At 34.1% G+C, this 25,675-nt stretch overlaps 1 protein-coding gene across 1 annotated transcript in view; it reads left to right on the forward strand.

The window, feature by feature from the left end:
- LOC128210898 (uncoordinated protein 58-like) overlaps positions 1 to 24,824 on the forward strand; it is a 31,169-nt gene extending 6,345 nt beyond the window's left edge. Inside the window, exons 3-6 of the mRNA XM_052915251.1 lie at positions 15,884 to 16,022; positions 18,886 to 19,398; positions 23,380 to 23,588; positions 23,778 to 24,824. Of these exons, the coding sequence (XP_052771211.1) occupies positions 15,884 to 16,022; positions 18,886 to 19,398; positions 23,380 to 23,588; positions 23,778 to 24,824 (1,908 nt within the window). The remainder of the gene's footprint in view (positions 1 to 15,883; positions 16,023 to 18,885; positions 19,399 to 23,379; positions 23,589 to 23,777) is intronic.
- The last annotated feature ends 851 nt before the right edge of the window (positions 24,825 to 25,675 follow it).

The following is a 25,675-nucleotide window of genomic DNA, read 5'->3' on the forward strand; positions in this document are numbered from 1 at the left end:
GTACCGCTTTTGACCATTACAATAAAAGGTGTAACATGTTCATGATAGGAGGCTTGAAACTTAAGTTACTTATCGGTTGTACATGTAAAACTGATGTCATACCAGACCCTTTAAATCCAAATGATTTTACATAGGTATGTTTTTATGAGTATGCCCTTATCGATAACCCTTTTCTATTTCTATGAACAGCTCTAAATGACAACTTGTCATCGAAAATGTCCATGAACAGTTTTTCTACTGATACCCAAATACAATAAAAGAGCGATTTTAGAATGAACTTCCTTTGTCAATTACAGTATAACATTTCTTACTGCTACTTATGTATCTCTTGGTAATTCTTAGTAGCTATAAGTAGTTCTAGTAGCTCGTAGTAGCTCTTGGTATTGTAATATTACACATTATGATATGTCGCCACAGGTAAATGTTATTCTTCATGTTCTGGTGTACTGATTTCACATGGAAAAAATTTAAGACATATTCATAAATTCTTGAAATAGACATTATTCCGTTGTTTATGTGATGGGCTCATCAGACAGTGATCATTTCTCTCATGTTATGAATCCAGCAAGTATGAAAACTAATTGACCTTTTGGCGAAACTGGATAGAGGTTAATGCTTGGCTCGATCAGATCTTATTCGGGGCCTAAAGTACTAAGATATGTTATTGCACCATTATCCTGTAGTCACAATAATAACAATAACCTGAGTGTTCATCACCTATCTTTACTGAACCACACAAGTAGTACGAAGTAATGGTAATTGTGCTAGTATTGTCTTCCCTTAATTGATATGTAAGTAAACAGTATGATCGTATGCAACTTCTTTTCCGATATTATATTATCAATACAAGAACTCATGTCATCTATCAGTCTTGTAAAAACATGCATACTGCCTGCTCATCAAAGAGCTTTGATAGATTATTTCAGGCTCAACTGATGTGGTAACCGTCTGCGTGAAATGATTTGCTTCTTTCATGCACATTAATGATGCACGGATGCTACATTGATGAATAGAAAAAATGATGTTGACTTGTACAACAATATTATAAGTGTGTATAATTGCTCGTAAAACTAGCAAATGTATAGCGCATGTGAGTTCAGTTAAACACTCAATATCAAATCTGCTAAATGCATGTCAAGTTGAAGTCATATCGAGTTTTTCCAGAAGATGTCAAAACATTTTAGTAACTTAAAGTGAAGACCTTATTCTTACACAGAAGGTCAATAGTAATTGTGGTGTGTAACCTCAGGTAAAGCAGGTAAATGATGTAGATCGACAATCAAACTGAACGCGCCAATAATTGATTCCGCGGTGAAGAAGTTGTTACGCCTCTAATTGTTTAGGCTAGAGACGGTAGGGTGTTCGAATGTTTAGCGATGAAGGTCAGTATCGACAGTTCGAATGTTTTGTTTAGAAGGTTAGCGATGGAATTAAGTTCGATTGTTAAGTGTGGAAGGTTTGGGACGGCAGTATGATCGGACGTTCATTGCGGTATTATAAAATAAGTAACAGAAGAAAATTCGAATGTTCAGTTTGAAAGGTTAGAGTCGATAGGAAATTTGAATGTTCAGTACAGTAGGTTAGAATCAAAAGAACGTTTGAATGTTTTTGTCATGTTATTTGCGTGTATCATACACTTTAAAGGTTATGTTCTTTATATTGTCCTTTTTTATAAATGTTCTAATTTTTCTATGACTTACAGTTGTAACTATAGTAATGTAATGATGTAACGAATAATATAGTGTTTTTTGTACGAATCTGCTGCTTTGAAATGTGGGGTATTCTGTAGATTCATTGAGGCTTCATATAATCATGTACTAGATTGGCATTCAAATCTACTTGTTTTACGTACTTTTACACGGCGAAAGAATTGTTTATGGCCTCATAAACACGTTATGGATATTTAATCAGCTAATGCTCAGTTACACTAAGTCTTTTCACTATTACTGTAGATAATTCCTCTGGATATGACGCATAAAATCTAGTAGTCTCCATACAAGCAGGGTCTTGTCTTTAGCTGTGGTTGTTTTGAATTTCAGGCTTAAAGGGGCTGTACTCCGTATGATGAAATAGCTATGAAAAAATAAAATTATCGAAAACTGACAAACTTGGTAACGATGTGTACAATTCATTGAAACTAACTAACTGAAGTACCACATAGTTTACAATTAATTTATTTTCCTCAGTTTTTTCGTATTGTCCAGTAAAAAGTTTACTAAGTATGTCTACCTAGTAGAATTCATTCCTTACGCGTGATTGGTGTGTCGATGTTATCACGTGATATTACCAAGTTAGGTATATAGCTTAAATATTCAAGCTATTTAGGGTAAGCCTTCGTAGCACAGTGGATACAACACTGGACTGCAATTTTGGCGATCCCATTTCGAATCCGTTCTCCGACTCGATTTATTTTTACTTTTTGGATTTTTTTTTAGCAATAATGATATCAAAGAGTAAAACATTTTATTAAATAATTGTCTAGAGATTCGTCCTTTAAAGAGATGCATGCATCGATATGATACGACTGGCATTGCTTTTTGTGTTACACAAAACAGAAAATTAAACGTTTTAATTCATTTCCATTTAGTGTTGAGAGGCGACAAGTGGGTTTTGCAAAACTTGAAACTTGATTTAACTTTACCAAGTATTTCATCATATTAAAAGTGAGTAGTAACATATAAAATAGTTTAATTGATTGCTGTCAACATCATGTTTATGAGTAATTCATGGACGAACGATTACTCTTACCACGTTGGTACTCTAACAAAAGCAGAATGCCGATTGCAATTCTGAAATGAGACAAACCTCTTACAATTGGCATTACAAATCACATCAGTGCATTAACTGACTTTAATGAGGAATGCTCAATTAAAGGTCAATGCAGCACTGTGAAATCACTACACCAGACATTCATGTTAAAGACATAATACACATCGTGCTTTGTGCTCTCCGATAAAATGACAATCAAACGCATATCAATTCTGAGACATTGGCTTCGAATGCATTTATTTCATAATGAGAGTGCAACCTGAACTTCATCCGGGCACTTATTAATGAGTATAAGCAAACCTTTATCTTCGACATGTTCATGACGCGATAAAATATAAACTACATTTATTAAAAAAAACATGTATAAACACACCTTTCTGTAGATCAGTTATTTTAATTTGTGTTTTTTTTTCGTTCTCTATTTAACAGACCGCAAACATCTAACATTCAAATAAGTTTATCTTTATTTACAGATATTTCTTGTTTTATGTCCTTTCAGTCACAAGTTACTACTTGTTTTAACGGAATCACCGAGAGTCTATCGTTGCATTATTGAATCGTTGTACCAAACACATTCGTAATTTAACTGTTATCCATGGCGTCACTACTTGTTGTTTTAGTAATAAATTTAAACGTCTAAAAACCTACTGTTAGGTCATAGATTGATTGATTGATTGGTTTTTCATATCCAATTAGTACACAAGATTGTTGATAATGAGAATATAAAAATAGTTGAAATAGATGTAGTTGTCTTTCATTTATTCTAATCTTAACATAACGAAACGATAATTGCCACTAGAAAGAGCTTTAACTAGCGAAGCGTATATTTGACTGCTATTTACTTACGCTCACGTTACTTATTGACCGTAAGCCTTCAAAACAAATTTTAAAACTTTTACTTCACTCACATGATTGAAAATGAGTATGATGAATTCAAAAACTCGGATAGTAAATGCAGTGACTTTGGCGTATTTTTTGTGAAACTCGGGCAAGATGTTTTATGACTATCTGGTGTCGTTTTAATAATCTGTAAATGAATGGAATAAACTCTCATCATTGTGAATTTTGTCCATTTGGAACCAAATGTTTAAGGTACATTTTTTGATATTGTTTGTTCCCAAGTACCTATACCTTCGTTTGATATTTATAGACATTAAACAGCTTGAAATGTAAAGCCTGACCAAGATTATTTTCTGAACTCACTGTGTATGACGAATCTTGTCTGTCTGAAATTTGTAAGTATGTCTACAAATCATAACTAACAATATGTGTGGGTATATTACATTCGTCCAAAATGTTCAAACTTCATTTTACATTAGAAACAAACCTTTCACTTCCAGTGGCGAAGGGTTTAATATTAGAATTGTGAATGTTTAATGGATGAAGCGAAAAAGCTGCCAAGAAATGTTGAGTATGCTGTAGTTTCACGGAGGGTTTCTATAACCATGTAATGAAGAGTCATCAAAGTCCACTTGAAGGTTCTCCGTACCTTTACATGTCAAACGAATAGTTAATGTCTATTCATAAACGTAATGGGTATTTATTCAGCTGATCCTTAGGTATACTCAGTCTTTACACTAATTTCTAAGATATTGTTTCTGGATATTACACATTAAATTAATAGTTCCTAAAACGAGCAGGCCCTTGTCATTGACGATGGTCGTTTTGATTTTAGGCCTTTATGGATGCTGGCATCCATAGGACACGACCGGCCTTGATTTTCAAACAGAAAATAAAAATAAATGATTAATTCATAATTATAGTTGAGAGGCGGAGAAGTGGGGTTTCTTTGAAACTGAAAGTACCTTTAACCAAGTCTGTGTTAGCATTTAATGACACTAGAAACATTCTAAATATTGTATTGATTGCTGTCAACATTATGGTTTTCAGTAATTTGTCGTGAAGAATACCTCTCTCCCCGATGTAACACCTCTGACAAAAGCAGAATACAGAATTAAATTCTGACATGAGAGAAACTTCTTAATATTGGCAATATAAATGACGTCACTGCATCAACTGAAATTCAAGAATAATGAATGAATGTCCGGAAGATCAATGCAGCACTGTGAAACACTATACAACACATCCACATTAACGACTATCCACGACTTACGTTCCTTAAAATGCAACACATTCGTGCCAAATATAGGTCACGGTTATTTTGTAGCTTTACGGTATAAAGCTTTACGTTTACAACAGCTTTTCTGAACGGATACGAATATTTGTGTAAGCAAATCGCATTGTAAATTTTCACTTACACTTGCGTTTATTATGACTTAAGACAGGTACCAAATATCGTAAAGACACTACAATACGCTATTACGACTACGATTTGGAAGAACGAACACTCCCAACCTTTGTGCCTCAATCGAAAGCTAAGACTTATTTATATACATGTATACAATTTTGCAAGTTTGTGCTCATAAGTTTACAGTTATCGGTTATATATTTACTTCAAACAGAGATATATGACTTTAATAGCCATGTATACCTTCATAAAACTTAGAAATCACGTGAATCTTAATATGGTTGGATAGTCTCACGACATTGGAAATAAAGATATCTGTATTGTAACGTCAAAGACGTACTCGTCTTAAGCTGGTACTGATATTTCATCCAACGACAAATACGCAGTGCCATTCCGTATACAGTATACGATGAGCACTTTTATAACATGAACTATTTAAACGATCATTTTACTGGACTATTTAGTAATGTGATGGGCAAATCAGAAACATAACTGTTACCCATAAAACGATGAATATAGTGTGGGTATTTGAGAAAACAATTAATACCTTTATTAATTAATATAAATTGTCAGTTACTATTACTTTCTTAGTATACTCATGCCTTTCAAGCTATAATTAGAGACAGAGAATAATTCCTACAAAAAACCTCATCACTTTGCACCGTAGTTAGCATTTTTGTTTTATTTCAGAATTAAGGGTACGTTATAACCTACTGTGATAAAAAGGGTAATTTCGTATGACTTTTATACCGTGCATACAACGGATGACTTATTCAAATGATGTCATACCACATAGTCAGCATAGCACTTGTCTCAGATATTGTTAGAAATACAGCAGATAATTAGTGGAAACGTTAAACTTCAAGAGCACTTACAGAGTGAAAGTTAACAATGATGATGTTAGGAACGACGATAACTCGTCCCAAAAATCAGCCTTGTCTACTCTCTCATATATGTCTCTTGTAGATGTGACGAACTTATTTCAATTAATCTTTGTATGTCTCTTTGAAATATTCCATATTCATTGTCACTTCTCGACCAACTTGGTATGTTTCAGTGTGTGCTATGAAGTTCATCAGGTCTGTATACACTAAGGTCTTGACTCTGGCTTTAAAACTCAATACACAATACTGCATATCTTCATGTTATTGAACAGTTGTTATTGAAATAGCAAAAATGATTTAATTTGCCATATTTGTTGCAAATACAAATGTATTTAACAGTTATCATAAGATTTCTGTAAAATAATAACTATGAAATATTCAAGACATACACATATTCACTTGTCTGAGTCTGGCTCTCAAACAAAGACTCAAGTTGTTAGTGAATACGAACACTGTTTATTTTCCATCCAAAAGGCAGCCATTTGAAGAGATTGCTGTATGCCATGCTTGGTACACCGTTACACTTGGTTGTGTTACTCATGAAATTTCTGAATTCATCAAAATAAAAAGATCCTGCTCAATGTTCATCAACCACAACATTGAAATATGTGATGATGATGATGATGATGATGATGATGATGTCCTTTTCGAACGTTTTATCATTAATGTTGTTACAACTTGCAGGTACAATAAATTAATTCAAATATGCAAAGAGACAGTGTTCATAAGGATTCTTCTATAAAATGAAATAAATCTCACTTCACAATACAGTTGTACGGACATCTAGTTCTAAACTGTTTCTCTTTCCTTTCAGCACCCTAAAGGAAAATTTATCAACCTTCGAAATGTGTTTCACAATACATGCCTGTTAAATCCCTTGTTTCCAATATAAATAATTCATTTATAAGTTCACAGGAAGCATGATAAACGCTCTGATGAGTTCACTTGTTTTTACAGAAAAAGCCACAAAGATCCAAACTAGCTCTACGAATAGAGTAACGAACAGTCATACATACTGATTTTATAACTAAAAAATGTTTCTTTACATGAGTGTTGATAATATCAAAACTGAAAGTTAATAAGCATAACGAATTTCTGAGAACGCTATGGCAAGAACTTCTCAGAACTACCAAGACCTTTAAATATAGTATATTATGATAGGACGTTTTTCTTGTAACCAGATCACGTCGAGTTCGGTATGCGTTTACTCGCCGAACGAGAGGTGATGCAGGTCACCAGAAAATCTCCCTAATGCAATATTCCATTTCTTACTTAACTATTTGTTCCTGTTCATTTTTCGGTTTCATTTTGATTTAAAGTTACCGCCATCTGTCAAATTTCCAAATATAAAATGGCTTGATCGTATGAATATTTTACGTACTATTGTGTACACAAATCATGAATGGCTACTTCAGCGAAACAAGTCAAAAGTTACATAATTCACTTAATTGAGCAAAATAAGAAGATATTGTTTGATTTCTCAGCAAATAAATAAATTGCTTATACGAAAACAAGTATTAAATGTCACAGCACAAAACAATACATAAACGGTATTTATTTTACAAGTGTATATAAAATCTTCATATCCTAAGGCGGCCATTTTAACAAAAGTTAATGTTTATGGGATTTTTGACGATCATTATATGCAGACCTGAGGGAGGCTCATGAGTCAATTGCAATTACTATCGATGACACGAATAAGACTTTTTTGTATTGGGGAACTATTCATATTTATGATAATGTAACAATCTATGATATTCGAACTGGCTGGGACCAATAATATATCCTTCTAAAAGAGCAAACAGATAGTTGTCTAGATAATCGGACGTGTTCTCTGCCTCATGCGTATCCTCATGTTTCTTTGAATACTATGTTCCTGAATATTAACATGCTACTGATGGCGTGAGCAAAATTAGTAAATGTTTTGCAGCTAAAATTTGACAGGTTTTACAAGTAAGTTTTGTCACTCTTTTTTAAGAGACGCAAAAGTAGTTCCTATATACTACACACCGTATAAGAATGATAAGGAATCTGAAAACCACAGTATAGTGATACGGATTTTTAAATGTTATTTTCACTGTTTGATATGGAAAAGTAAATTGAAAGGCGTATATTTAATCTCTTTAACAAGATCTACTCAGAACTGCTAAGATCATAATTTCAAGAGCTACTAAGTACTCGTACTAAAGTAATTTTACAAGAGCTGCTTTGAACTACTAACAGCTATTCATAACTTATACAAGAGATACTTAGAACTACTAGCACTTATAAATAATGAATTTGAAAAGTCCTTTAACCTATTGAGATTGGTATGTCTACATGATTATGCCTTAATCGAGACCTCTTCTTTGGGAACAATCTTCAATGTCAACCTGTCATCATTTTTTGAAATACAGTATTACATTTATACCGATTTTTTAATATCTCGGCGTAGTTCTTAAAAGGTCTCCCTGGGTATGTATTCGTAGCTCTAACAAGCAATTAGTCTGATAAAATAACACATATGATATGTCGCCACAGGTACATGTTCCGATTCATGGTCATGTGTATTGATTTCACATGGAAAAGGATTTGGGGAATATCCATACGTTCTTGAAAAATACACTATTCCGTTGTTTATGTGATCGGTTTATCCGATGATGACCATTTCATCCATCCACTCTAAAAACTATTTGACTTCATAGCGATTATGTAGAAAGGTTAATGCATGGATCGATCATTTTTGATAGAAATTCGGCACCAAAAGTACAGACAAAGATATGTTATTGCACCAATATCTTGTAGTCACTATAATTACACTGCTTTGTATGTTCAACACCTATCTGTATTGTACCACAAATACAAACCAATGGCAATTGAGCTAATTTTTAACTTAACTGATATGTTAGTAAACAGTATGATCGTATGCAGCTTCTTTTCCGAAAGTAATTTAACGCAAGAACTCATATCATATCATATCGTATTGTGAAATCATGTTTCCACCTGCTCATCAAAGATCTATGATAGATTATTTCAGACTCCTCTGATGTAGGAACCATCTGCGTGAAATGAGTTGCTTCTTTCATGCCAATTGATGGTGCAGCGATGCTACATGGCTGATTAGAAAACTCATTTGCTGCACAAATTGTTTTACAATATTATATTAACACCTCAACTTCCATTCCTTAAATGAACTGCCTTTCGGCAATTGTGTTCATCAATCGATGAACGCAACATCTTCGGATATGTTCGGATCACAATTCATCGCATAACAATATACATGAAAACTATTGATCTTGTTATTGTTTGTAATGTGTCAGCAGGTCCCGTAAAATATCATACCCCGATAATGACATCAACCCCGCAATTCATTCCTTAAATAAGTGTGAAGTATTGCTCATAAAGCTGTGTATTTGTTTAATTTATTGGGTATGTTTCAAAGGGTAAAAGGCAATTGATCCTTGCATTTAAGTTCAATTATACATTAGATCTTAAATGTGAACTTTTGTTTCTTCTATGACAATTAAACGCATATCCAAGATATTTGTTTCAAATATCTTGAGTATATAAAGCGTGTGCATACTGGAACCCATCGAGGCCTTATTTATGAGAATTAACAAACCTATACATTCTACGTTTTCACAACGCGGTAAAAAGTTTCAGAATTATTAATAAGTACACTTTTGATATGGAACTGTATTGAAAATACAACATTTTTCATTTTTTTTTAATTAATGTGAGCTTGCTTCTTTTGACCCCGACAACTAAAATGGTAAGGTAATGTTTAGCTATTGTAGATGGCGAATCCAGCTTATTAACAAACGGTCTTCGGTTTGAGGCCAACACAAAGCGCATTTGTTTCCGAACAGGTTTACTGGTACAATCAAAGTGAAATGTAACAAGACTTAGTCGACCAAAGCAAACACACTGGTTAATGAATTATACTACCATATTATAGTATAAAAGCAGAGGTTTATCAAAGATTTATCTAGAATGATATCTACTCTGTTTCGTAAGTTCGTAGTCGTTTTTATCTTTCTGACACCAATACTACGACTTATTTTGACTTCGAAAATAAATGAAAAATATAAATTATTCAAGTACAACAAAAATACCATACAATTGGTAATAATACTCTTTTATGGTAAAAAGTAAGTATTTGTTATCATTGTTCTGTTCTGTAATCATTCGAAATCAGGTTTCGCATATATAATCAGTACACACGAGTGTATGAAATAAGAATATATAAATTGATCAACCATGTGTGACAGCGTTGGTCTCCTCTACAATAAAGTCTCATAACAAAATAATAATCGCCAGTTGACAGACCTTAACCAAAAACTAGCGTTGCGTATATCCCAACGATATTTTATACTTACGTCACGACGTCAGTTATTGACCGTAGTCCCAGACAACAAATTTCAGTACTCTTATGTAACGCACAACCCTATGATTGAAAAACAGACTATATGCCTGAAATAGTATTTACTTTTATATCCAGCGTATTAAAAAGTCGAAACTTGAACACTGTTTTGTTTTGTATGATATGTAAGTTTTATAATAATCATAACGATGTATTTATAAGTAGAATATGAGTAAGCATAACTTAGAAAGGTTAAAGGCTTAACCGGATGAATTTAACCTCTTTTGTAGCACAACTTCGACAGACAATCAATTATATGAAATAAGGTGAAATGCAATGACCTGAGAAGTACATGCAGTAACTATCAAATATTTTGTGAAACTAGGGCAAGATTTAATATGACTATCTAGTGTCGGTTTGCTAAAAATACCTAAGATTGTTATTGCTGGACATAAAACAGCTGGGATTTTAAAACTTGTATAAATGTATTTGTCCTAGCTCATTGTGTTTGTCGAAATATTGTTTGTCGTAAAATTTCTGCTTTCGTGATATACATGTCTACAATGCAACACAAACAGAAGATTTAAGGACATGATATTCGTATGATCAAACTTCAATTAATATCAGACACATTTATCTCATTTCAAGCGGTGATTGAGGCATTCATTTTCAAATAGAATTAATGATCTATTCCCAATTCTTCCTCCGCTTTAATTGATCAAATTAAAATTTCAGGTTGATTAATATAACATCCGTTTAACATATGAACCATCCTAGCCATTTATAAACTGAAGAGGACACTTATAATGCATTGTCGGATAACCCCCAATACAATATCATAATGGAATTAACGGAATGAAAAATGTGGATGCCCCATGTATTAGGAAGTTGTACCAATTGATGGTAAAACTAAAAAGAGCCTATTTTTATTGATAATTAAAATTAGCGAAACTTCAAAACAACATAAGAAAACTTACACAAAAACTTTTCCGTGAAGATTTATTTCTTGGTTGTTGTATTGTTGGTATCGCCTTGGCTCCATGAGGACTTTCATAATCCTGTATTTCTATCTATAACTGAAAACACTTGATCAAGTATACTTGGACTGTTCTTACTTATCAAGTTACATGTACTTGTGATGATTACATTCATTGGCACCATTTTTACAAGCCTCCTCTTTTTCATAGCCAAAATGTAAATGCATACTTGTTTAGTATTAACGTGAACCGCAATCTTGTCAGGGAAGTATAAGTTAACTTCAAAATACAGAGATCATTAACGGAACGAAAAAAGTGTAATATCATTTTAAAAAATAGCCATACTTTATAGTAATTGTAATTTGGCCTTTGTTCAATGGCCCTCAATCCGGGTCGTATATATGTCTATTATTTGGATCGTATATGTGTCTATTATTTGGATCGCATATATGTCTATTATTTGGATCGTATATATGTCTATTATTTGGATCGTATATATGTCTATTATTTGGGTCGTATATATGTCTATTATTTGGGTCGTATATATGTCTATTATTTGGGTCGTATATATGTCAATTATTTGGGTCGTATATATGTCTATCATTTGGGTCGTATATATGTCTATTATTTGGATCGTATATATGTCTATTATTTGGATCGTATATATGTCTATTATTTGGGTCGTATATATGTCTATTATTTGGATCGTATATATGTCTATTATTTGGATGGTATATATGTCTATTATTTGGATCGTATATATGTCTATTATTTGGATCGTATAGTCTTTTCTTACGAGTAGTATCGTTTTCAAATCTAAGCCGTTAGGTCTGCTTATCGGGGCTGTATGTTTCATCAAGAATGATGACATTGACCGAATGGTCCGCTAGCCAACCCTGTCCGTTTTTACGACAGCCTTTCTGTAGTTGTTTATATAAATATTGGCTGCATTGCCCATAAGCAAAATACGTTTTAACGTTGGCCTTATAGTAAGACGATCTTGGTCGTATCGTTCGTACGAAATGTATCGGCGATGGGAAAAGCTACTTGCACTTTTAAATTATTCAGTCAAACATTCTCAAAAATAATGTGACCGATGGTATTGTAACAATTAGGGATGCAAACGAATATTCGATCTAATGTTTGGTATTCGAATGTCAAAAGCGGTATTCGAATATTCGAAAAAAAGTTAAATAAATAGAATAAAAAAGATTTGCCTACAACGCTGCTGTTGTGTATAAAGTCCGTTTGTCTTGTTTTTACAACAATTGGCCACATGCCAGGGGTGTGAATGTGATGTCAATACACTAAACACGCGTCATATGTCATTTTGGGACATATCGTGGGGTATTATAAAATGTCCCCCGTAATTTAACAACTGGCTATTTATTGGACAAGTGACACCAAAAGAATAAATTCTTTTCCGAAAATTTAGATGCCTTGCCAAGTAAGGATTTCAGGAATCGGTCTTCACACTAATGTGCTGTCTTGGTTGCAAATTAAGCTGTGCAACATTGTTCAAATCGCCGTGATACTTTGTTTGGCATGTGCTACAATAATGTAGTTACATGTATGTGCTGTTCACTGTTCTGGCTTTGAAATGTAACTGTATATTTTAGGGATTTAGGATATGTTCCTGTATTGATGTACAATTTCGTTTTATTATTCTACTAGTTCCCGAATGGGTTTAGTATACTAGGTAGAGGTCTATCCCAGAACGAGGGTGCTCCTTCTACGGAAATACCTTCCATTGGCTCATTACGACATTTAATTAGGAATCCGTTTTATTTCACATCGATTGCCATATGAAGGCAACGGAATCGAAATTATTCAATTTTGACTTTTGATTGTTCATAATGTATTATTTGTTTCTTTGTAAACATGGGGATAATACAGAGGCTCATTTAGGGAAATCAGGGTCCGCCGCGCGTACTTCCTACGACAATGTAGGATTAAAATGCCTTTGTTATTACTTAAGCGAATGATAATAATAGTGTATTACAACTTCTAAAAGTTGTATTTTGGTTATCAAAAATTCGAATATTCGATCGAAATATTTAGCAAAAATTCGAATATCAATTTTGTCATTCGTTTGCATCCCTTGTAATAAGACAAGCATGTTCATTTGCTACTATTCCAACAAACACTAAACATATGAATAAAAGAAAAAGACCAGCTGATGAATATAATTTAATATAATTACAGCAAAACAGTTTGAATTCAGGCTCTGTGTTAATTTAGCCTTCTTGGTAATTAAGCAAAGAGAATGATCAGTCAATTTTTGGAGCAGATCTGGTATGTGCAAAGTAGTGTACGATGATCATTTCATCAACCGAAAAGTAGAACAATTATGATATTTATAGATCAAGTGACATTCTATTGCCGTTCATTGCATTTAATTGTATTTTACGTCGATGAAACTAGTGACGACATTGACGAAGCCGCTGATCAAATAGATAATAAATACTACGTTCAATTGACATAGAAGTGTTATGTTCAGTGTTGACGTTTGTTTTATCCAATATAAATTGACAATAAAAAATAAAAAAATAAACATTAAAGAGTCAAAACATGGGGTTCGGACTTAAATGACCACGTACTTACCAAATAGTTTAATATGCTGATGATCCGCAATACGAAAACATTGTGGGACGTCAGTAAGTTCTGCAGAGAGTAATGATAATATTCCATCCATTCAGACAAAATATTGTTATCACATATTTGCTGACAATGATTAAAAAAGGGGATTTTATTCCGGTCATAAACTTATGTTCTAGAAATAATTTCACTGTATGAACATACGGCAGGGCTTAATGAAACATGTGTTTCACCTTTTGTTTAGAAATTTCGAGCCCATTTGACTGACTTTTGCAGTTTATATATCATATATGATAATGCCCTTACCTCGGGCCCGAGAGAAACATGCAAAGATTTTTGCTCCGATCTTTCGATCGTATTCAAAACATTAAACACGTACGGAATCCCAGAGACTGTCTAGCTTGGTGGTAAACTGTCGCTCGTACGATAATGAGATAAAGCGAAATACAGCATAGTTGCAAACAAAGTACATTAAAGGACGTTGGTGCCAAATGGCTTCTTCCCAACTGGTCTATTTACTGATCTTAGTTGTGTACACAAGGTATGGGGGTCAACAAATCAGTGAGAAGTGACTTGCTCTTGCCAGTTACAAGTGTTCATCACCTATAGCGGCAAACCCGTGGTCTAGTGGTTAGACACTTACCTGTTTTTCTCGTGTCAGCTAATGTTTTATCCAAGAGCTCTAGTAGAATCTTGTAAAAACATGGATACTATCGGGTTGCTACTTTCATGCTGATTGATGGTACATTGATTTTACATGGTTCATTAGAAAACTAGTTGCATGCACTAATACTTCAGCAATATTCTATTGTCCTTTAGGGCGCATAAAGCTGTGTATAGTTGTTATATAATTTGTGTGTTAACGGATATTTACATATGTATTTAAAATAAGGGTTTTATGTTAAACCCTTGGATGCTTTATGATTGATGAATGTAATAGATTTTCAAGAAGACCGTATTCCAATAAAAGTTAAAAAGTAATTGACAGTGGAAATGTAACTTTGTCCTCAGAAGAGATTTATATGTAGTAGGTTTGCTTTTACCCGTATACTATAAGAATATTACACTAAAGTGAATAATGAACACCTTGACACATTCGAACACATTCAGATGACATTCAAGTGTTTGAATGAAGCAGAATAAAATCAACGCACGAGATACCTGCTATATGAGCCCTGTATATGCGTCGTTTGATGTATATGAAACTTCCAATATTTTCCATAATTAACTTCACTCCTAATTAAATGACTTTCTAATGTTCGTTTGAAATAAGTAGATTATGGGGGTGGCGGGTCATTCCATTGATGTATTTCTCAGACGACTAACCGCATATTAATTATCTTAATATTATCTGTAGTAGTATAAACACATTTTGAACTCTCACATATAAAATATAGTTCAAGCCTCCTTCAATAAACCCATGTGTGCCAGCAAAACTAATATAAGAAATAATTCTGTAAAATATGATACCATCATGGCGATAATATCATCAATGTAAATTAATAATGCATAATTATTCTGTTATAAGCAAAATACAACGATAACGCGCTAATGGAATAAATTAATATGGCGACAGTTTAACTAGAATAAGAGTTTGATTAGTGAATATGCCGGACACAGGAGTGTTTTCTCCGGACATTCTGGTCCACCATCCCCCACATCACAAACACGCACACGCACACACGCACACGCACACGCACACGCACACGCACACACACACTCACACACACGAAACAAGACCACATTCTGGTGTCACATCTTACTAACGGGAGAAATAAATGTTGTTATAACTTGTCGTTTTTCATGTATTGTTTCAAAATGAAACATAATATAAAACAGTTTCAACTAAATGAACAAGCTTACGAAGAAGATATTTTCTTGATGTAAAATTATTCACAGTTCATTTGCAAATACGTTTATAAACCTTCACTACTTTTACTGAAGCCATAATGATTAAGCCGTAGATGAGAAATTCGTTTCAATCTGGGATTGTTTTACACAGATGAGAAATGTAAGAGGCTTCATTGACAAGTCTATCTGATTTGTTTCTCTTATTTGGCTTCAGCGAAGAACTAATGACAAGCATAGTAATGTTCGGTACGAAAGTATTTATTTCTTCGGGACTTCCCAGGGTAGCGCTGTGACTAGGAGAATACGGCTGAGCATGCCAACACCGTTCAACGATCTGGACGGAACCAGCATGAGTAATGCAGATAAGCATCGGATGGCAAATATATAACACGTGTTTTGAAGAAAGGATAAACATTACACACTTTTGCTTTTACAATCAACTGGATATATATTAATCTGGTAAAACAATTTTTTGTTTGTTTCCGTTATGTCACAAAATCCTTTAGCTGGTATGGCGATAACACTTAGTCGTTCAGGCGTGTGCCAGTAAAATAGTCTTATAAGAAAGTACAGATCATACCTGCTGTGCTAGAAGCCTTAGTATTGATTTTAATAGTGTTCTGTTTATTCTGCCTCAATATTGCTAAGTAATCTGAGATCTTAACTTGGCGTGTCAAATTACCGGCGTAAAGTATCATCCTACAATGCATTATCGAGTACTTTTAACGTGTTGAATATTTTTAGATTTCAAAGTTATACAAAACCATTCGGAGATAATATGTGTGAAAGGTATAGATACATGTGGTAAGTGTAGAATTAATTATATTAATCCATCGCTAAACAACATCTTTATTATGAAAACGAGCTGGTGGTTTGTGACAAAACGGATAATCATCAAAAGCATAATTTTCGAAAGTTGTATCAGCAATGTTAATTAACTAAGACAATATTGTACTCATATATTTTTGTAAGCTAATTGACAAATTTTACTTTCGGCTCTTTTGCACATTCTTCACGATTGCTCTCATATAATCAATAAAATTGTTCAATTATATTCAAAGTTGCAGCTAGGTCGCTTAAATGTACGAAAAAAAAAAATTCTTACATTCATTAAACCCTCACTCGTTATTTTTACACTAGTTCCGTTTTATCACAACAAGTGCATGGTCCGTTTTAGCTCGTCCAGGTTGTATTTATACCCTCATTCATCCTAGTAATGCTTAATTGTTTCAATGCACAGGTGATATGGGTTTAAATTAATTTCAATAATGTGTGTGATGTAAGTTACGGTGGTGTTGACTTGTATTTTGATGTTGAGGCCTCTAACGCCAAATGTTTGCCTGTCCGTCATTCCCATTTATATATTAAGAATATTTAAAATCAAAACCAATACAGTGTAATGTTCTGTGATAGTTTTACAATTCATGCAAGTTTAAATGCTTATCAAAGCGTTTACGCCTAGACGAAGTTTGAAAGTTTGCCAACGGAATAAGTGATTAAATTTCTTTATATTAAGCTTACAGTAAAATCTTTTTCGGTAATTAAGGTTGCATTTACTACATTGCATTTATTATGTAGAAACAAATGTAGTTGCTTTTCCTGCGGAAATGTCTGCCACATGAAACACGTGAGTTTTGTTTTATCTTTAAAATGTCAAGTTTATATACATAGCCCTGTTTTGGCAGGATTCAAACTGTTCTTGGCAAATGAATGTATGAGAATAGACGTGAAAGTGTTGGTAGTTCTGGACACTTACTGTTTAGTTCTTGCCATTGTGAGGCAAACGAAACCACTGCTGTTACAAGTTATTAATATATACTAACACCAATCAAGCCGTTATGAGTCAGACAATATTTGTTCCACGAAAATATAAGTAGTGACGTACTTTTGTGCACGTCCGACTTATTGTTACGTAGTGCGGACAAGGTCGCAATCTGGACTTAATTGGTTAATTGAGCAATAAGGTACGGTGCCAAGCCTGAACTCACATCATTGTATTTTCCATGTTCAATTCGTCCTCATTTTCGGACTTTTGAAATAACTTAAAATATTAAACCTGAAATGTGTTTATGTGTCCAAGCAGTGTTGCGATCTCCAAATGTTTCATAATTAAGAATGTTTCTTCATGTGTAGATCCCGCAGTCGATGTATTATTGTCCTGGGGTTTTAGAGAACATCTTTCTGTTTGTAAGTAATGAGAACATAAAAGTAAGTCCTAGCAATATTCGTACTTCAACGTATTAAAGGTTAAGCAGAACTATGTACTTGCCCAAGTGTGCCATCTGGTTTGGGATTTTCTTGTGTTTGAGGCATTTGTGTTTTGTTTTAACCTTTTTATACTAATCTCTTTCCACAACAAAATGAAAAGGCAATTACGTAAATTGAAGGGAAAACATGCAGACACTAATATGGCCAGACATTTTCTGGCATTAAAACGCTATAAACATTTCAAACTTACTTAAAACCAATGGTGAAAATTCTTCGAGGTTTTTTTAGCCTGTTTCCATGATACACATCACCATGCAGCCATCACTCGCTCATTAAGAATGGCTCATGTTGTTTATACTCAAAGTTCTTGTCTAGTTACATGATCGGAATAAAACTCTTATCTAATAGAGAGTATATCAAAGATAGTTTTGTTGATGAACTATCTTTGATATACCATCTTGAGGTTTTCTACATTATAATTTCCATTTCTTTAAATTTCATTTTACATATATAATGTAATAAGGCGTATGTGATTTCCAACAAGCATAGTATCGCGTTTTATATTTCATATTTACATGAAAACATTAGAGTACAAATCATAAGTTACTACCTGTAATGTACGTGTGCTGATCTGTTGTTTCCATATTTCATAGCTTATAAAAAGAATCAAAATCCTTCAAACCAAAATGCACACTGTCAATGAATTTCCAGTGAAATTAAATCCTATTACATTTCTAACTCATACAAAATATTACGTTTGCATTATTATTTTATGATTGTATTATCAAGAATTGATTCTGTTAGGTTCTGTTGTGATTCTAAAGACCAGACCATTATCTGGTGCGTTCCTGTTGATTGGTGGTTTAACTTTGTTGTTAATTTTACATAAATATTTTATAACAATAAAGACGGTGCATGGCAAATATTTCTCAGTGGATTAAAAGTGAACATTTCTTACAAGTTCGAGGTGTTTATGCTTCTACTAGAATAACTGAAATATATTTCCAGAGGACATCCGTCTCCTGTACAAACTGGAAGGGTCGATGGACGCGGATGACGGTCATTTGTCGGTGTCAACTGCCGGCAGTACGGACACATTGGCCACTGACGTCACCATTTCCTCGGAGAAGCTGGACCAGCCCGAGGGATGTCTTGGAAAGACAAAAAGAGTCGCCCAAACCGTGTTCAAGGCGGCACGATCCCTGGTTGGGCTTATCATTATTCTCATAGCGTACACCGCGCTCGGCGCCGCCATATTTATGGCCGTGGAATCATATCATGAACAAAAGTACAAATCCAATATTACGGATATTAGAAAAAATCTAATTACTCAATTACTGCAGTCAGTGAATCAGGTCCAAGGCGTGAACAAGTTCAGGGCGGTCACAACCAATCTCTTGGTGGACTATGAATCGTCGATCCGGGAGGCGATTAAGAATGATGTGACCACGGACTCCACAGTAGAGGTGTGGACGTACTGGGACAGCCTGTTCTTCGTATGGACAGTCTATACCACCATAGGTAATAAGAGTGCATGTTTTTTATAGAAAAATATATCTCTCGCCTTGTACTTTCCTAAAACCTTGCATATCGATATCAAGAACAAAAGGACAGATACATGCCTCCAATGCATTATTTGTTCGTCTATATTTAGAAACAGCATCTTCAACTATACATACGGGTACTAGTCCAAATAGTTTTGAGCCGACGTTTTTAACGATGTTTTATATGGCAAATCCTTACAAATTGTAATTCTTATTGAGATTCCGGGTAAAACATATTACGTCTGAAATGATCAAAACATTTACAAACATGCTATATAACCATGATATTTGATTTCATAATAGCTCCGTACACGAAAAGACAGTATCCAACGAACAATTTTAAGTTTTAGGTTTTTTTATTCCATCCTGTCAAAACATAATGATATATATAAATATATATATATATATATGAAGGGCACCCATAACTCACAATGAAATAGTTTTGTGTGTCAGACTCTGTGTCATTAGAAGCTTTGTTGACCTGAATATATTTTATTTTACGAATAAAGCCTCTTTTAATGCATTTAATGCGTGTTTTTTTACAGTTACATGGTTTAATATGAGTGCTTTTTTTATAATCTATTTCAAACGTCCCGTACTAGTCTAGAATAATAGACGTTTAAAACGGGATTCTTCTCATCTCTAAACGTCCAAACGGGTTAGTGAAAAAGTGTTTGATGTTTGAAATAGGCAATTAGATAACGGTGTCATCGCGTTCCCAGTGTACACGAAAATGTAATGACCATGTTTGCATCAATACTTTTCTATCAAGCACTCAATAATTGCTAAGCTAGTCACCTGAGATATTCTGGAATGCACCATAATAAATATATATATATATATATATATATATATATACTATACAGAATTTGAAGTCTAAACTGCGAAAGAAATAAACTTTTTGTCAAGCACCACAACACGTTCAAAACATGCGTCTTTTATTGTGCAGTAGAAATCCAAACCTATCAGTTTTACAGAAATCAAACTAAGCTTTATCTAAGCGGTATAATATTTACTTTGAAATCTTATAGCTTGATGCCGTTTACCCTGGTTATGATTAGAGATGCAGAACACCAGCTCTATATCCAATATTTTTATATGTTCTTTCTCAGACAAGGCAGGGTGTTGTTAGGGTTATACCAATTATATGATTTTTTATTTTCCATTCGTATGCAAATTTGGATATTTTTGGGGAGAAATGATAATAATGACTATCGAATTATGTAAAGTTATGGGGGGGGGGGGTTATCAACATTTTATGTGTCATATCCCTATAGTCATAGCGAATGATGGCTTTCGTTTAACAAAAATGATATAACATAAAAAGCACACGCCTTATCTCCCTCCCTTTTTCTTACAAACTAACGCATGAAAGACTCAGATTAAATTTTCCTATACTAAACAATGATATTAATTAACCTATCAAATATATGTTTGTATGCATGTATTGTCTACTAATATGAACATTTTGAAAGGCATCAGCTTTGTTATGATTCGTAAGGTAATAAATGACTTTTCATTTGCTGTACTCTATGTACAGACAAAATTTATTTCTACAGTATTTGTACAAATGGAGTTCAAATGCAGTTTTCAAGAACTCTCCCATGCCTATCGATTTATTTTCAATAAAGCTAGATTTTAACATGCATGCTTTGTATAACAGGAGTCCCACATATTATATATTATATCTATAATTTATTTTTGAACTCTTTATGGAAAACGATAGATGTTCGTGTTTTTTTATGAATAACACATTCACTATAAATACGATTTAAGGAACCTTACTTGGGAAATAACTTTTTTAGTTTTTTAAGTTTCGGAAAATTATAAAAAGGGTATAGCATGAGTGTAAATATAATGTGATCAGTTCTGGTATTTCCATTAAACACAGGTAAGTAAAAACAATCGCCAAAATTATAAATGGTAGAGTTAGTGCTATTGTATTCCCTGTATTTTTAATGATTAGATCGCATTAGAGTTGTGCTGTCTTGTCTTCTTTTCACCATGTTCGTAATTCACAAAAATGTTCATGATATAAACGAATTGTTTATCAAACATTGATTCGAAATATTGTTATTTATTATAAAATTCTACTGTATGGAATATTCTCGTGTGCTGTGCAGAGTTCATACAGCATAAACGCAAGATCAAATGCGATCAATCCTCAATTTATAACACTTCTCCCTTTCATTTGTGTTAATACCGTTTCAGAAATTTGCTCATATTATAGAAACATGGCATGCACAGCTGTTTGCACATAAAAGCACAAGTTTTATACACAGAGCTTTTTCAAACACTCGGGACATTTTAGAACCAGTACTTTCCAAATAATATATCTGCACTGTTTTCCTATAAAAGGTGCAGGCATTGAGCGAGATAACAAGTCAGTCCGTCTGTTGAAACATAAGTTTGTCTCTCTTGTTTAGCTTTACATATTGATAAGCACTTTAACAATGAAACACTTTTAGTAAGGCCTAAATATATTTGAAGTCACGTTTGCGCACTTTCCGCTTTTCAAAAAAGGTGTCTACCTAAATCTAAAGGTTATTATTTTGTCATTTGGTGTAATAATTATGTATTTAAAATAAGAATCAAAATAAATAAAAGCGAGCTGCAATACTCGATGCCCGTTGTACTTAATACAAATGTAAAACTGTTACCATATTTTATATATTTTTTTTCAACGAGTTGTTGAAAATAGTTAGTAAGCGAGCATTTTGCGTGATTCCTAACCTATTTCTAGCAATTTTATATTAAACGATGAGGAATGTCAGATCCTTTTTATCACATGTTGTTTTTCCTCAGATAAAAAAAAATGTGTTTTACCTGCGCCGATGGCGAGCCGAATACCACAAACTGACAAAGCAATGTTATTTTCCGCGCTATATTCACTGCAGAAATGTAGTACCTAGAAGAATAGAAAACAGAATATATATATCCGATCATTTTAATTCCGTTTAAGATAAGATTAGAAAGAATACTGCGATAATTTCCAGTAAGAAATGCAAAATAAATACTTCACTTTTAACAAAATCTTAATATTTTACTCATACCCGGTTTGGTGATGTCATAACTGTTAATTGTAATTTGTAATGTGTGTGTCATTTTTTAATACTGAAAGTGCCGAAGGTTTTGCGTGAGAAGAAATATCACGTTTTCCTTTTTTTTTTTTTTAAATAAAAACAAAACACTACTTTTTTCGAATATATCTTTTTTTTATTAAAAAAAAGAAACAATCGTATGACTTGCTGGAATTTTGCCATGAGTATTTAAAGATGAATGGTGTTTGATATTCTATTTGGCACACAATACACATGTTTCCTAGACATGGCCGAAATTGTCCGATGTTTGTATCTATTTCACTTTTATTTAACTTAAAATAATTGATTATAATTGAGTTTATAAGTTTGTTTGAAAATATTATTAGATTATGAATTATTTTTAGACTGACGCATCAGTTTTGCCTCAGTTGAATACCATTTTAAATGTGTTCGACTGCGCGGAATAGTGATACATAAACACGATGAACAAGATTTGTGTGATTGGTATTTAGCACATTATTAATCATTACATTTTCGGTTAAGATCTACTAGAGATACATAACACGATGAACAAGGTTAATGTGATTGGTATTGATCACATAGTTACATTTTTGAGTAAGATCTACTAGACATACATTAACACGATGAACAAGGCTCATGGGATTAGTAATTATCACATTTTTACATTTTCGGTTAAGATCTACTAGAGATACTTAACACGATGATCAAGGTAAATGTGATTGGTATTGATCACATAGTTACATTTTTGGGTTACATAACTTCTACCTAGCTTTTACTGGGTGGTTTTGTGTGTGTTGGTGATCATGTACTACGATGTATGCCCTACTCTTCAATGTGTACACTGGTAGGTAATTTGTAAGTTCGTTACATTGTACAGTTTTTTTACTGTTTTCCAGGTTACGGGAACATATATCCCGTAACGGGTATCGGGCGTATGTTGACGATCGTGTATGCGAGTGTGGGGATCCCCCTGGTGCTTTTGGTGCTTGCGGAACAAGGGAAAGTGTCCACTCGTGGTCTAAAGTACCTGTGGGCCTTCTTAAGGAGGTACTACTACACCGGCTACTTCCGAAAGGTCCGTTCTTCGCTGCAGCATAAATATCAGGTAGCCCTTCATGCTTTCTATCAATTATAGTAGTGTTTGTTTTTATTAAAACGTTCAAAGCATTGAACTAAATGCACGCATTTTCACACTACTCCTAGTATCGTAAAAACTGTGTATATGTAAATGTTTGAACATCATTTTATAATTTAAAAAAACACTTATTTCAAACTACTTCTGACAAACAATCAGGTTACGAAGGCGGACTTTAAGATGACAAGAAGCTCCAGCGCACCAGCCCTCGTAGAACTGGCGCACGTTGAAGCAGGAGAGGCAGATAGCCTGGAGGCAAAGAGCCTCCATAGCCTTGACGACGAGGCGGCCGCGGCGGCCGCGGCGGCGGCGGCGGGGCAGCGCAGTCGCAGTAGTTCCAAGGTGGTAAATGGGTACGAGGTGGACGATGAGTTTAACCTTCCAATCAGTATTGCGATCGGTATCTTGTTTGTGTACATCATGCTGGGAGCGACCATGTACATGATATGGGAGGACTGGACATTTATAGAGTCATTCTACTTTGTATTTGTGTCTCTTTCAACCATTGGCTTCGGTGATGTTTTACCTGCACATCAGAAGTTTTTTATTATCTCATCGATATACATGTGTGTCGGTCTGTCATTGGTTTCTATGTGTATCAATGTCGCGGTCGAGTTTTTCCACAGTATGTCCAAAAGGGCTAAGAAGAAAATGGGCGAGGCAAAAAGGAAGATAGGTGATAAGGTAAACCAAGCTAGCAAAAATGCGCGGGAAAAGGTATCAGATATGAAACACAATATTAAAGATGAAACAAGCAGGTTAAGGCAGAAGACAGATGCACGTCTCACTAACCTAAGAACAAACATTACTGATGAAACATCCAAGTTCAAACATAAGACTGACAAAGCGTTTACTGGTATTAAAACTAACATATCAAACGAAACAACCAGATTTAAAAAGCGAGCCGATGAGAAATTCAGAAAAAGAGGGTCAACTCCGGACGGCGGTAGCTCAGCAAATATTTCCAGAGAAAAACTAGCAACTGTAGACATTCCCGAAGACATACCTGCCGCCGACGACACATATAAACCAATTGGTGACGTCCAGTCAACCACCAGTGAAAATCCAATATCACCAAAACACCGGAAGGAGTGTAAGAAAAGGGCCCCAACACCGCCTACATCAACTACAAAATCGTCAACAAGGTCCCCTACTAAATCGCCGACGCAAACATTTGTCACACTTGGATCATTCGAATTTCTGTGAAGAAAGACACCAAATAGAGTTCTGAACAAGCAGGACTTTCTGGTCGTATACAGTCTTGGTTTTCCAATTACTTAGGAAATAGGTCTCAGCGCGTTGTAATTCCAGGAGCTACTTCCTCATTATCTGAGATTAAAGCTGGAGTCCCACAGGGATCAATTCTAGGTCCTCTTTTGTTCCTCGTATGCATCAATGATATTGTTAAGGATGTTGATTCAAATATAAACCTTTTTGCGGATGATACGAGTCTCTTTGTTATTGTCGACTCCCCTCATTCTACAGCCTTAAAACTACTGAATGATATTAACAAAATATCTCTCTGGGCCGACAAATGGCTCGTTAAGTTCAATCCATCAAAATCAGAATCAATGGTCATATCTCGTTAAAGAAATAAACCCATTCACCCACCAGTAAATATGTTCGACACAGCTATTCCTTCTGTTGAATCTCACAAACACCTTGGCATTTTTCTCTCTGATGATTGCAGTTGGCATGCTCATATTAACTACATCAAAGATAAAGCCTGGTCCAGAGTTAATATAATGAAACGTCTTCGTTATCTACTTGATAGGCGGTCTCTGGGGGTAATATTTCTTTCCTTTATTAGGCCTATCTTGGAGTATGCAGATGCTATCTGGGATAATTGTACACAATACGAAAAAGACGAACTGGATAAAATACAAAACGAATGTGCACGTATGGTTACTGGTTGTACTAGACTTGTTTCTCTGCATTTACTACAAATTGAATCTGGTTGGGAAACTTTAAGTACTAGACGCGAGAAACACAAACTTCTTCTCTTCTTCAAAATGAAAAATGGTTTTACGCCAGATTACTTGTCGGTTTTGGTTCCC

The sequence above is a fragment of the Mya arenaria genome, chromosome 12, assembly GCF_026914265.1.
Source record: "Mya arenaria isolate MELC-2E11 chromosome 12, ASM2691426v1".
Taxonomy (NCBI): Eukaryota; Metazoa; Mollusca; class Bivalvia; order Myida; family Myidae; genus Mya; species Mya arenaria.